We start from the raw sequence: 14,897 nt of genomic DNA, 5'->3' as shown, positions 1-14,897 counted from the left end.
TACTATTTAATCAGGCCCCGCAGGAGGCCGCAATATAAAGGCAGTATTATCCAGATCACCAGACTGAGAATGTCACAATAGCACAGTGCTTCACCTCAGAGAGAAAAGCAAATAGGATTTTCACTCTGCAACCTTGCCTACAGTTCTGCAGACTATGTTACAATTATGCCTGAATGAGGGCATGAACCCTAGCAGGGACATGAATGGGGTATAATGAGAGAAAAATATGGTCAAAACTAGTCTTCCTTAATTGTCACTTGGGCTAATTAACAAATGTTTTATCGGGAGAAAACCGTCCGTAATGACCAGTTTGGGAATGAATACTCCCTGACTTTAGGACAACGATGTCTCTCTGACTTCTCACAGTCCATTTGACATTGTCATTGTTTTATAGTTAGTGAGAGGTGATTTGGGGATTCCCTGATGCTAGAAATACTTTTTAAACTTTCAAATGTTTTAGTTCTACTTTCAAATCAATTTTAGACCAGTGGATGGCAAAGAAACATTTGTGTTCTCTAAAATGGGATTAAGCATTCTCCGTATTTTATTTTGTTTTATCTTAAAAGGACACCTTTTTAATCCCAATTTCTATATGATTATTAAGGAGCAGGATGTTTTAAGAACACTAATTTTGAGGTACAAAATAAATCAGATACAGTTTGCCAAGTGACTATTATCTAAAGTAAATACAACTATAAGCTGTATAAAAATAAAGTAAAATCTCTGATTAATTCAGTCTGATATTATTAAGTGGTTTAGCTCATCCCATCAGGAGTGCCTGCACCCAAGCACAGAATGTTCATTTCAATATTAATAATAATAATCCTGCATTTGATACAGTACCCTATCATGGTGTAAAAACATCTCCAAACCTTCACAGGGTTTTACTTTTAAGTGTAGTGATTGCACATTTGAAAACCTTTCTTTTCGACCGCGCCTTTGGTCACCTTCCCATCCCTCCCCCTGGCTCGGCCCCAGGATCCATTACTGTGAAGTGCCCTGAGACCCGTCTGGCAGGGAGGGCGCTATATAAAGCCAAGTTGTTGTTGTTGTTGTGAGCATGGCAAGCAATTTACACACACCAATATCTCACAAACAGTCATCAAATGAAATGATTAGCTTTATCTGGAGGATTAATGACCAGGATACCAGACAAAACTTCTCATTTTGAATAGGATCTTTAAACAAGCAGATAGGACCTCAGTTTAACATATCATTTGAAGGAAGGACACATTCAGAAACAATGCAGCCCCCCAACTTCCAGCATACACTGGAGTGGCAGACTAGACTTTGAGTTCAAAATCCTGATATCTCTTGGCAACATGCACAGTTCTTTCAATATTTGATGTCATGGAAGGAAAAGATTTCCCACCTGCACAAGCCTATTGACATTCAGAGCACGTTATGAGCAGGATGGAACAACCTCAGAGGTCGAGAAGCAAGGACAGTTGTGGTGCCACAAATAGTCAGGTGTGTCACTAATCACAATGTTATAATCATCCCTGACCCTCAAAGGTCAATCTAACTTCCTGCCATCTTGACTAAAATAACTGGGTTAATGCAAAATGCTCCAGAACAGAATTAATTCACATTCAGCTTTGCAACATTGTTCTGCAGTCAATCAATGCATTGATAAAAACTATTAATATTGCACAATACATAAATTAAAATTTAATCCCATTTAATTTGAAACCATTAGTGAGCCTTTCTGTCTCTGCTCTTTTGTTTGACTGATTTTGGTCATTCCCCTCACCTTCAGTTCCTCCCACCCCCAGCTTGAGCTCATGGCCAGCTCTGTGAAGCATTTGGCATGTCCTCCCGATATGAAAGGTGCTTTATAAATACAAAATTGTTGTGAGTGATCCTTAATAAACACAATGTGGTTGGCCAAGGGGCAATAACAGACATCACAGAAACATGCATATTTCAACAATATCCCAAACCTATGGTTGCTTAACAGTTTCTATTCATATTTATAATACAATGGTAATAACTCAACACTGAATAGTCCATTATCTTGCTTCAAAATATAATCTTGCAATCTGCTTCTCACAGTTAATTTACAATCTGCATTTGTTTCCCAATATTTGTCCAATTGGTGATTATTCTTAGTAACACTGACTTTCTCCACATCACAATGGAATAGGATTTCTCCTTATTCTACTCATAGTAAGGTTGGTGTATTGTTGCTGGGTCTTGGCTCTTGGTGACCATCTGATAGGGGACAATACTCTCTCCCCCTGGAGAGATCCTCGACTCTACTCAGCAACAATGATTGATGTTATGTGAGTGAAGCGAGATAGTGCTTCACCTGGCCTCTCTGAGTTCAAAATATATAGTTCTGCGGAATCTTGGTAGTCAAGTTTCAGAGCCAGCCAGGCAGGTACGCAGTGGTCTGAGGCACTGCTGATGACAAGACCAGCTAGCCTGGCTCATCGGGTCTTGGAAGAGTAAATCACTGTTCACAAAGGTAAACTGCACCATTTTTGCTGCTTAAACTTACAATGCCCCAATACGCACACTGCGATCCTCAAATCTTTTCTCTTGCCAACCTGCACTGAAAAGTGTGCACATATTTCAATATAAATGGAAATTTCCATGCACATGTAGAACTTTCAGTCTGGTTCAGATACTCTTGAGCATGAGATAGAAATTACCCTGTGTCAGAAACCTGGCTGACCAAACAAAAAAAAACAGTGTAATTGCTTCTCAATTTTTCATTTGATTTGTACCAAAAAGAAAATCTACCAAACTGTAAATTATTAGAGTCAGAGACAGGTGTTGTTTTAAAAAGCTTCTCTTTTACTGAGTTGGAGAAAAAAAGAATATAAATCAATCACTTTAGTCTCCACTTTAGTTCTCACCTACTCCATACATGGGGACCTTTTAAACTCTGTATCCCTGGGACCATATAGTGTCCCTTTAATTGCCTGATTGTAACTTTATTACATATATATATAATATATCCAAGGAATATAAGACAAACCTGTTCGGGGTGCTTGCTTCCGATTATTTCCGCCACAGTGTTAAATGAATCAACATCTGGATATGTCTTGGCCCCCATTTTGAGATTGATGACCACCTTGGAACCTCGGTCAGACATGCGTCTCAGCATCTCTGCATCTTCTATTGTTATACATGCCGTTGGGATTTGTGTCACATTATCCTGGTAACCTTGCCACCCTGTGTGAGGGCTGAGAGGATAATAATAATAATTTAAAAAATTAAAGTATAGCCACAAAACAGAAACTATTTATTAACTATAACTCTGGTCCTTGAGATAAATCAGATGACTGTACACTTTCATCAATCTGACAAGATACAACAATCATAGTATTAGCCATATTTACTTGAGTATAAGGTGCATTGAGTGTAAGGCGCAGAAAAATTGTAGAGGGTGTTTTTGGTGGGGCAAAGGAATGTGACTGCAATTTTAAGGCACCATAGATTCTACAGCACATTCTGATTTTGGAAGCAATTTTTAATGATTTGAGTAAATAATAATTCTTGCATTTTGGTAGAGCATCTTATTGTGTCACCAATGCATCCCAAAGTGCTTCACAGGAGTTTACTCTTTGTGGCTCCAGTGTTTCCCCAATACTGTATTGGAGTGTCAACTAAATTGTGAGTTCAAAATTCTCAGGTGGTGCTTGAAGCCACAATATTCTGACTGAGAGGCAAGAGTGTTACTAACTGAGCCAGTCTGACACTCGGTACACACTTTACACCTGATATATAATCCAAGATCCAGCTATATTTAGATTGGATACCATCACTGAACGCTCACACCCAAATTAAAAGGAAGTGAGATATTATTTAATTCAGTACAATATTTATTGCTGTCACACACTAAATAAATTAAATTTGTGTGTAAAAATATTTTATCTCCGTTCCTTTTCAACTTTTCTTAAAATGAAAGATCAAGATGATATTGTATACTGTATAGTATGTACAATCTACTCCAGATGATTCATTAGAATAAGTCTACATCAAGGATGCCATTGCAGTGTTAAATTAGTGTGGGAGAATTCACTTAAATTGTTCTCAAACATCCATCTGTCTCTCTCTCTCTCTGCGGCTGCCAGACTCATTAGGACATTATGAAGTGTCAAGGTCGTCTGCTGCTCTGTTTGCTGAGCCAAAAAAAGCAACTCCAAAGCTGTCAGAGGGCATGGATCATTCTCATTGACTTCTCTCTTGAGCACCAAATAACATCCTGGCAGACATCATAGGAAGTCATTGCTCATCAGACTAAACTCATCCAATGCATGAATGGCTTGCAAGCTACGACTTGGACCATTTGCTTATGATATAATGTTAGAATAATAAAACAATAATCCTTTGCATTTGACATAGCACCTTTCACGTCGGGAGGACGTCTCTGTGGGCTTCAACGGATTTACTGTAAAGTGCAGTGACTATCAAATGCAAGGATTATCATTTTATTATTATAATTTTGACCCTGAGGCAGGAGATTTTATTTTATACATTGGGCAAAAGAGATTATTCTATGACTAGAATTCCAACTACCTTTAGCATGTAAGGCCATTTTCTCTTAAAAATTAAGATGGTGTAGAATTGTGAAAAATTGGCAGAATTTGGAAGACTTTCTCTCCAGAACTGTGAAAACTAACTTGCAACTTAAGACTGAACTGAAAAATTTCAGCCAATACTACTACTCCAATCTTAAATGTTAATGGTCTATAATAATATATTACCCAGGATTACACAGGGTCATATCTCGGAACACTTCATAATAATAATACTTGCATTTGATATAGCACTTTTCACGTATTAAAGCGCCTCACAGAATATACTATAAAGTGAATTGACTGTATATTTGTGGATGAAACGCAACAGCCAATTGCACACAGCAGTATCCCACAAACAGTCGTGGATTGAAGTGACCAATTTTTTTTTCTTGAGGGATGGATGTGTGGAGTAAGGAAACTTGCCCAAGGTTTCGACCTGCCGGGAATTGAACTCACGTCTCTCACTTGTGAGGTGAGTGCTCTAACCACTGAGCAACATGACTCTTCCTTATCAGTGACAGGGGAGGTGGCCATTGGCATGGTCGAAGAGGAAGGTCTTTAGGGGTGATGTGAAAATGGGGAAGGAGGGGGAAAGGTGGAGGGATTGAGGGAGAGAGTTCCAAAGTTTCTAATACCTTTGATATTCTTAAAAAATCTTCGCCAACACTTGCACCATTAAAGAGCTAATTATTTTTCAATTATTCAACTGCCAACATGCTCAGTGTTTAAGATTCTCACCTACCTGCTTGGCTTTGGGTTTCAGTCACACTGTTAGACAGCATATCAAGTATATTCACCTACAAATTCACTTTACAATAAAATCCTGTGAAGCACTTAGGCATGTTAGGGATAGACGCTTTGAGTCATCTTTCCAAAATGAAAGCTGCTATACTAAACGCAAGGATTATTATTATTACATTTCATGCTTCTTTTGGCAAATAATAATCCTTGCAATCGGTAGAGCCCTTTTAAATCAAGAGCATGTCTCAAAGGATATACTGCAAAGTGGACTGTCTTTTGTGGGCAAAGGCGTCAGCCAGTTTGTAAACAGCAAATAGTCATGGAGTGAGTGAATGATTTGATTTGGGGGATTGTTGGTCATAACACATAATCTCACAACTAGGATAGCATTAAATTGGGTGAAAATTCCAATATCCTTAATGCCTTTTGCTTCTTAAATATTGCCAGGAAAAATTAAGGAACAGCACAGAAATTGCGATCAAAACATGTCCTGAAAATCTATCTTTGTTAGCATGTATGGGACTGAAATCACACATACAACTTTCATTTATATAGCACCCTTCACACAGGGTAGCATCATCAGAGCGCTTACATACACACACACCTCCCCAACTTCTGGCGAGTGCTTCCTCCTTCGGGCTTTTCAACTTCCAAACTTCCAAACAACAGCCATCATTTTACACTTAGTGAGGGGCCTGGAAAATAAATTCCTGACAGCAAGAGCATCCTTTTAGGTTACCAGGTAACAAATCTCAGTTCTGACCTGAGATCATCTCCAAGCTAAGGTCTTGTGCATTGGGGAGGTGAAAAGAGTGGGGAAGGCACTGTATTCTTTCTAACAGTGACACCACCACTTTCCCAAAGAGAACTTTCAACCACCACTTTATAATTGGCACTAACTTGGCCAGTAGCCCATTTGATATATAGCAGGCATCCTCACCACTTTAACTGCACTGACACCATACAAGTCTTTCCCAAACAGAGGTTAGTTTTTAAAAGGGAGAGCATGACCTAGACTGAGGTGTAGAATTATTAACCAGTGAAACACTATTCAATATTCTGAGAGCAGAGGAGCCTAAGGAAGAAGCAGATTGTTCCTTTACTTGCAGAAGTCCCAGGGGCAGAAATAATTGGTCACCTCTTCCAATTATTGAAGCAAAACAGCCACCAAAAGTTTTTAAAGGACAAAACTTAACTTTGTTGGACTCCTCCCAGCTGCAGAATTAGTTTAATTTTGCCTTCAATTTGGAGTAGTTTATCGGTATCACATGCAGCACTGCCGTAGAATTATTCCAATTCTCAAAGGATTTCTTGCACACCATTCGAAACAAACACCCAATCTGCATGCACATATTGAAAGCAGATAGTTTTCCCATTTAACCAACCGACCTCATTTGTTGGTGCAGAAAATCGCATTTTGCATCTACTTAGATTAATATAGACATCGCACACCTGTCCATAATGATTTTCCAGTGTGACATTTCCATTGGAGTTTAAATGATAAAGACTCAGCCTTTCCACTCACTCCACATCTGGCATGCTCCACTGACAGCATTAACAAACAAGGCTGATAGAATTTGAGAACAGGTGCTATTTTTGGTCATAGTGGATTTTTTTCCATTCTAACCAATGGCTACAGATGTGAGTCTAATTTATTTTTCAGGATTCATTATAATGGGGTTTGCCTACAAAGTACACAGTCAGCCAGACTTTAATAATTCTTCAGCTTTTATAACCTTCTCACATCATCGAATAAATCCTGTGAATTGCTTTGAGACATCCTCCCAGCATGAAAGGTGCAAAACCAACTGTAAGGATTATTATTTTATTAAAAATAACTGAAAAAGAATAACCTGCGGTGTAACAATGGGACAAAGTATCTGCAACACAAAAGTGTCTGTAAAGAGTGTTTGCGTGCATTGGCTCTTAGCCAACCTCAAGTCAGAACTGAGATCTCACAAGTCAGAGTGGGGAGAGGTGACTGAGAGGCAGACTTGTTAAGGTTTACAAGATACTGTGAAATGATTCAAGACTTCCTCCCGACGTGAAAAGCTCTCCATAAATGTAAATTATATTACACACTTCACAGGGTTAACAAAATGTCAGGTGACAAAGTCTTCATTGTTGAAGGCAGGCTCCAGATCTAGAGAGAAAACACTTCAGGCTGGACATGAAGACATGAGGAACCAGTTCTTCAACCAGAAGTTGGTAGATAGTTAGTGTAGTGTAGGCTCCCTTGTGATTCTGTTTGTGCAAACAGCATCTACTCATTCAAAAGGATTCTAGATAGATTTCTTAAGGAAGAGAGGATCAAAAGTGACAAACTGGGAATTTATTTTACCATGTGATGTCCCCTACAATGTAACAGAGAGACAGAGCAATGCTCTTCTGTAGGTGGTAGATCGATCCTCTCCTCGAGCTTGTCTGACTGCCCTCAGGAGTCGGGGGGAATTTTACTGGTAAACTTTTTTCCCCCAAAATTGGTCTTGTTTTGATTTTTCTGTTTTACCGTCTCTCCAAGTTGGAGACTGAGAGGCCAATACCAGGAAAGATGTGTAAGTGTATATTTTGAGGGAGGTGGAGTTTTCTCCCAGGAGCGAATATAATGGGCCTACGTCTCCATGTACATTGACATGACATAGAGGAGGTACCCTGCAAACAACACTTCACATCAGTAGGTATGATTTTCATCCTGCAGTTCATAAATATAAAACCTTTCGCTCACAGTACACACAATCACTGCACTTTACAGTGAAGCACTTTGGGATGTCCTCCAGATGTGAAAGGATTATTAAGAGTATTTTGACAGGAAATCGCAATTGAATGAAGGGAAATAACAGGTTGCAGTTAAACACTACACACCATTTAATAGGAGCTAACAAGAAAAATGTAATTACATTTTTAATTAATATTTTAGTTTTATGGATTATAAAAGGTTTGATTTAATACATGCTGCAGCTCCTACTAACCTTGCAGACCAAAGTCCAATGGACCCTACGGTGGTCTGAGCTAGACAAGTAGTGGGAAGTTTGCCAGACAGTTCTTCCTCTCCTGCGATGTGTTTTCACTGGTTGCACTGCATCTCTCACCAATGTGGGCCTAGTACTCTATTTAGGTAACTAGGGTGATTCCAGTAGGGAGAGAGTACGTATTCCATTCAGGGAAATGTCCATGTATGAGTCGTTACATATGAAGAACTTTGCCTGATTTTGATAAGCACAGTGATGGGTTTCTATGGGCTTCAGAGCCTACCTGACCATAATAAATAAATTATAAACTGAGTGTCAAAATTTAACTTTATTCAGAATGGAGTGAAATAATAGAACATTACAGTCAACTTCAATACTGAAAATGTCAAGCTTTAGCTCACCTGTAAAGAGAGAAGGGAGTTATCGATCTGATAAGTGAAGCTTTAGCTCCCACTTTAGCAGCTTCTGAAGCCCCATCAAATCTGTAGCTCACAGTTTCTCCATAACTGATAAACGGTTGGTTGTAGACCACAATCTTCCCCTCAGCTTCATTAGCTCGTGACCGCAACTCTTCAAATGAATTCACCACCAGAACTTCTGCTGTAATGCCTAAATCAATGGAAGCAATAAAAATCATCATTAATAAGTTTAAAGTCAGACATCAGTAAAACCATCAACATGTTGTATTAACATCTTGTTGTAGTATTCAGTGATACTGGCGCCATTGCACTTCCATTCAACTGCTAACTGCTGTTAGCGTGAGGTTCCCTCAATTCAGAGTGAATGATTTTTTTTATATCAGCTGGGCACCTGACATACATGGAAGCCCATCACCACACTTAAAATCTCCATAGAGAGATCCATGTGTATGACGTCTGCTTGTCTGGTAATGGAGTGCATATTCTCCTCCTAGAGGAATAACTCCTACTCATTCCAGAGAGCTTACAATACAACTTTACATTTATATAGCTCCTTTCATGTGAGAAAGACACCCCAAGGTGCTTAGGCACAGATTGGCAAAACATAAGTCTTGGTTCCAATCCTATTTGATTCAATGGCTTCCACTTTGTTTCCTCCAATAGCTTATTCTCTTATCCCACGTACAAACCTGCAGTGTACATCAGGGGTCTATTCTCAGTCCCTTCCTTTTCTTCATCTATATGCTTCCCTAGTGAAACAGATGTCTGCCTGCCTGCTCAGGTGGACTTTAAAGATCCCATGGCACTATTCAAAAAGAGAAGGGAGTTTTTCCCGGTGTCCTGGCCAACAATGCCCCAGAAAAAAATGGTCACTCACTTCATGGCTGTTTGTGGGACATTACTGTAGACAAATTGGCTGCCATGTTCACCTATACAATTCAGTCACTATACTTAACAGTATATCCTGTGAAACGCTTTGAAACATCCCACTGATGTGAATGGCGCTATAATCAAATGTAAGGATTATTATTATTGTGTATTTGAATTTTAAACTACATATTTTAAAAAATTCTCAAACTACATTAAATATGATTAATACGTATCCCAAGTTTACTTGGCACTTGCCCTGAGCAAACTAAAATTTTTTAGATTTCTTTCAAATGTACCTGTTTTTCTATAGCGTCAAATATATTATAGAATAATAAATTCTCTCTTTTCTAATATAGCAAAACTATCATGGTAGGTACTGTGCTTTACCCTCTCCTCTGTCAGGAATTAAAGTGAACTGCAATGTTCTGCCACTTTCAATCAGATACAAAATGCAACAAAGTGATATTTCACTATTATAACCTTTCATTTTCAGAATGAATATTCAGCCTCACACTTTAGAATGGGGACCCGCTGCATAGATTTTGTACTGTCAAAATTGTGCTCAGACTAATACTGTATATGATTCACTCCAACCATTATTTATTGTAAGCTCATCTATATCTACTGAGTACATGTTTGACATCCAATCAAAGTAGTCACTGAAATCTGCATATGAAAGGTTGGAAATTTACCAAGTGAGGAACTGATATTTCAAAGGCATCTCTGGTACTTTGCAGGTCAGAAAATTAAAGCCTCAGTGAACATATTAGTTATTTCCCTGTGTGGCTGCTCTGTAGATGGCATGGTAATTGAAAACAATGAAGAGTTGTCACTGACGCAGGAAAAAGACGGGTGAAATGGACTTTGACTGATCCGATGATTGATGCATTCAGTCAAGCAAAGGGAGATGCTCAATGGGCCAAATGGCCCACTCATGTTTCTGTGACTGACTGAATGAGTGCAACCTTGTCCAGTACACAACACCTAGTGCTGCTCGATTCAATGCTTGTTTTAAACACAGAGTGTGATGACTTCACTCGTGGTGAACTACACCACTCCCAAATTGTGAAAGCCCAAACAAAAGAATATTGCACATTCCAGAAGACATAGAACCTAGATGCTTTGGAAGAAGGTTCTGAGGGAATCGGAGACACTGTATTGTAACGTTATAGTCCATCAGTGACTATTGCTTGTATTTTACTCACTCAAACCAGCAGGTTGCCAGCCTTTGGAAAGAAATTCTTATCTCACATGTTACACATCATCAGAACAGGACTGTATCTTGTCTTCGTAAGAAAGGAGTTCTGAAAAGTGAATCCGACAAGGTCATCAGGGCTATCAACACTAATGCCAAGGGATGGTAGAGGATTTGTGCTATTACTGGCTGGCTGAGGAAGTTCATTTGAAGATACAAGATCAGCCCAATAGTTGACCATGAAGCACTAAAAATAGTGATGGGTTTAGCAAATGAAGAAAAACAGACTTAAAACTTCACACGTCAGACGATTGATAATGATCAGAATCTATAGGAGTGACAGGGACAAACCTGGATGGGAACATGGAGTTACCCAAATGTCAAGAGGTTAGACTCAGAGGCCTAGAGTGTAAAACGTCTCCACAATGTAGATGTGGCTTTGTGCAGGGTGAATAAACTGGTGTACAAGTTTAGATAACCATGACGGCTCAGATATCAAAGGTAACTGAGATAATTTGATAAATCATCATTTCCAAACTGGAAGTTTTAGCCGAATTTCTTCAATACTAGTGAATTGCTCTCTTGCAATGTACAGGATCTGAATATTTCTGCAGCAGCAGTGTTTATTATTTTACAGAATAATGAACGTATAGGAGGAATCCCAAGGGAAGGTTTTTTTTTAGATGGTATCATAGACTATGATTACAAAGTTTGAGTGGTTTCTAACTCTGATCTAAACCTAACAATGAGATTTAAAATGATTGCCATATGTTGCTTTTTTATATTCTGCAGTTTATGAGTTGGTTTTGTTGCATTTTGTTCCTTTTATTGATCACGGTTAGTGTTGTATTGAACATTGACGCCTGTCCTTCCAAGGACCTGGTTCATGAATACGTCTACTGGTTAATGATTCATGTGTAATCATTTCAAATTCATTGAGTATGAATCCATAACTTATTACTGACTAATAAAACAGCTGATGCATATGATTAAAATGTAGCTCACTGAAGCAAGTTCACACCAGAGATACTGAGGTTTTTATGCATGTCATATCCGCGGAAGAAACGTGTGAAGAGAATATTACTCTTGGAACAGTTGGAAAATAGGAGTGTATTGTGTAAAAGTTCATAAGACACCATCCAGGTAATATTGGAAAGACACAAGTTTGAATTTGAATGTGAGATTTCTTATAGGGTAATGTACCAAATGAAGGCTGGTGTTTACTCACAAATGAAAAAAGAATGAATTGACGAATAATAACTATGCTTATATAGTACATTGTTATATGCTTCACAAAGACAATAGGGATAACAACACAGAGAGTAACGTTATGTGAGAGTGCTGAGAAAACCCAAGAAGTTAGGCATGGTCAAAGATGTAGGATTTTAAGGGGATTTTGAAGTTAAGGAGAAGAGAGATTTTGGAAAATAGTTCCAGAGAATCGGAGATAGTGGCTGCTGATTTGGCCACTGATGGTGGAACGGTCTGAATGAGGAATGATCATAGCTTATAGGGTGGAAGAAGGGAGAATAGGGCTGGAGGAGATTGCCAACGTAGGGACAGATAAAATTGGGAAGGGATTTGAAGGTTGAGACCTCAAAGCAGTTCAGACTCCTCTTTCCATTAATCCGTACAAACCTGGGAGATGGTCATCTGGCATTTTTGGCACATGACCAAATCCGAAGAGATTAGAAAAGTAACAATATGAAAATAAACATTAGGGGAAGATATTTAAATAATTATTTTTTTTAATGACAAAAAGAAGCAAATTTAATGACAAATTGGTTACTCAGAAAGAACATACTGCATCTGTTCTGCAGCAATTGATAGGAATAGTTTTTGGATGCAGTGTAAAAAATAATTAGCGCTCAAAGTGATTGGTTTGTCTTTTTTATTCCTTTACAAGTTCTACATTTAAACCTACGGTGAAATCTTGCTTGCTAATCACTTCACTTGCAAGACAGCCTCAGTACATAGAAAACATTGCTTGGTTGACTTGCAATTTATGATGCTGACAGGCAAATCCCCCTAAAGGTTGTGTCTGCTTTAAGAACATTCGGTTCTATTTAAAGAAGCGAATGTGTTACTTTGATCCCAAGAAAATTACTTTCACCGGAGATTTTCTTCCTCTCTCTTTTACAATATGGAGGGGGGTGGGTGGGGAGAAGAAGGAAATGTCATTCCGAAACTGTAATGATAAAGGGTTAGTTGAAAGATGCTGAATGCCTGGACCAAACCATGTGTGTGCAGTTTCTCTTCCTAATGTTTTATACACAATACTAGTTACCTTGACTGCACCGATACACAAATTATTTTGCACATGTATTGCCAGCCAACAATTGTTGTTAATTGTTGTTCTTGCACATATCTGTATCCCTTCATTCAATGTCTTTTTAACAAGTAAGTTGCTTATACTGTAAATGCAATTTGTTGTTATTAGTGCGTTATGTTTGTGCTTACAGAACTGCACAGATCATATATTTATCCACGCATATATTCCTCTTCTCAGCCTAAACTCAGAATAATCCTACAATGTGCAAATGTGTATTGAGTCCTAAATCAGGCAATGATCTTTACCTATGAATAATGACAAGACTGCAATTGAATAATTAAAGGTTGTGCTGAGGATAAAGAAATGAGAATTCTCAGTGTCGAACAATAACTTGATTGCATTCATCCCACCTGGGTGAGCAAGCGAGGGAGTAAGTGTATGATAGGATGCCTAGTATTTATGTATTTTAGTAATTGCAAGGCATTCCCATCCAATCAAGAGTGACCTTTGCTGGTATGAGCCACAAGTTGAAAACATCAGAGCCCTGGATTGGAAACACATTCTCTACGAAAGGAATGTGCATGCTTCACATCAATAACATCTATCCATTCTGCTATAGAGTGAGGCTGGCAGGGAAGAGAGAGTTATAATAAAGTAAGTTTGTAAGGGATCAAAAGGGGGTTTGAAAAACAGTGAGGGAAAGGTTGTGGCTTTTCATTAGTGATTTCCTTGTGCTAATTAACACAAGGAACACATTATGAAACACTACAAATTTTACCCCAGTGTAATTCCTCATGATGAGTCTCTTATGGCCAGTAGACTTGTAAAGGTGTGTAAATAGGGGTTCCTGATTACTTGGGTACCTATTGGCTTGAGTGTGTTTTACTTTACTTATATCAATGTTGCATTCTGTAAAAATGTGTAAGGTGCTATACAAATGTAATTTGTTGTTGTTGTGCAGTGCATTGCATCGATATACAATGCAAAATGTTCAGTTTTATGGGAAACAGATGTCGAGAAGCACAAATTTAGTTCTGCAAAAGCTAATATACAAGCATTGTAATAATCCTCAAAAAGGGATACATTTACCAACACTGACAGTGTGCTCACACAATGTAAACATTCTATTATAACCTCAAGATGAACACATATCATCACATTGTGTTCATCACATCTAGGCTGGACCACGCCAACTCCCTGCTTGTCAACCTTCCCAACTCTTCTCTCTACAAGCTGCAAATCATCTAGAATTCTGCAGCTCGTGTCCTCTCCCGCACCAGGCTCCCCCATTACACCCACCCAGCTCCACTTGCTCAGAGGATAGAGTCCAAAATCCTCGTACTCACCTTCAAGACCCTCCAATGCCTTGCCCCTTCCTAACTCTGTGACCTGCTAACCCCTTATCAACCTGTCCGCTCCCTCTGCTCAGCAGGCTCTGGCGTGCTCCATATTCCTCGCCCGGTCCAACCCACCCCAATCAGCGGTTGGGCCTCCAGCCTATTTGCCCCCACCCTTTGGAACTCCATCCCACATTCTCTTCACCTCGCTCCCTTCCTTGCCTCCTTTGTCCACCCTACCACCCTCCCTGCCCTCCAGCTTCTCTTATACCCCACCCCCCACCCCACTCGGGTTCACATCCCTGACTGTCCAACGCCTTGGGATGCCCTCCTGACGTGAAAGGCACTATAGAAATGTAATTTTGTATCGTATTGTGCATATCCCAATAATCCTCTATCAGCCCTCAAACTTGTAGTCTTTCCCAACTAATCCAGGAAAATGATCCATAACAAATATGTGTTCTCTATGATGCATAGTAAAATGGATGCTGCTTACAACCCAAGTATCTATCTAAATTCCTTTTAAACATTCCAATTAATTCTACATCTATGGCATTCTTGG

The 14,897-nt window shown here is 39.0% G+C and overlaps 1 protein-coding gene across 5 annotated transcripts in view; it reads right to left on the bottom strand.

Annotated features, from left to right (window-relative positions):
- cpq (carboxypeptidase Q) overlaps positions 1–14,897 on the bottom strand; it is a 133,956-nt gene that overhangs the window by 101,815 nt on the left and 17,244 nt on the right. For all 5 annotated transcript variants that reach the window (XM_007887892.2, XM_042345221.1, XM_007887893.2 and 2 more), the window contains 2 exon segments: positions 8,644–8,851; positions 2,987–3,194 (listed from right to left, as the gene is read on the bottom strand). In XM_007887892.2, the coding sequence (XP_007886083.2) occupies positions 2,987–3,194; positions 8,644–8,851 (416 nt within the window).

Source organism: Callorhinchus milii, unplaced genomic scaffold (assembly GCF_018977255.1).
Source record: "Callorhinchus milii isolate IMCB2004 unplaced genomic scaffold, IMCB_Cmil_1.0 Scaffold2, whole genome shotgun sequence".
Lineage (NCBI taxonomy): Eukaryota > Metazoa > Chordata > Chondrichthyes > Chimaeriformes > Callorhinchidae > Callorhinchus > Callorhinchus milii.
Note: the sequence above shows the minus strand (reverse complement) of the source record. Positions and strands in the feature narration are given on the sequence as shown.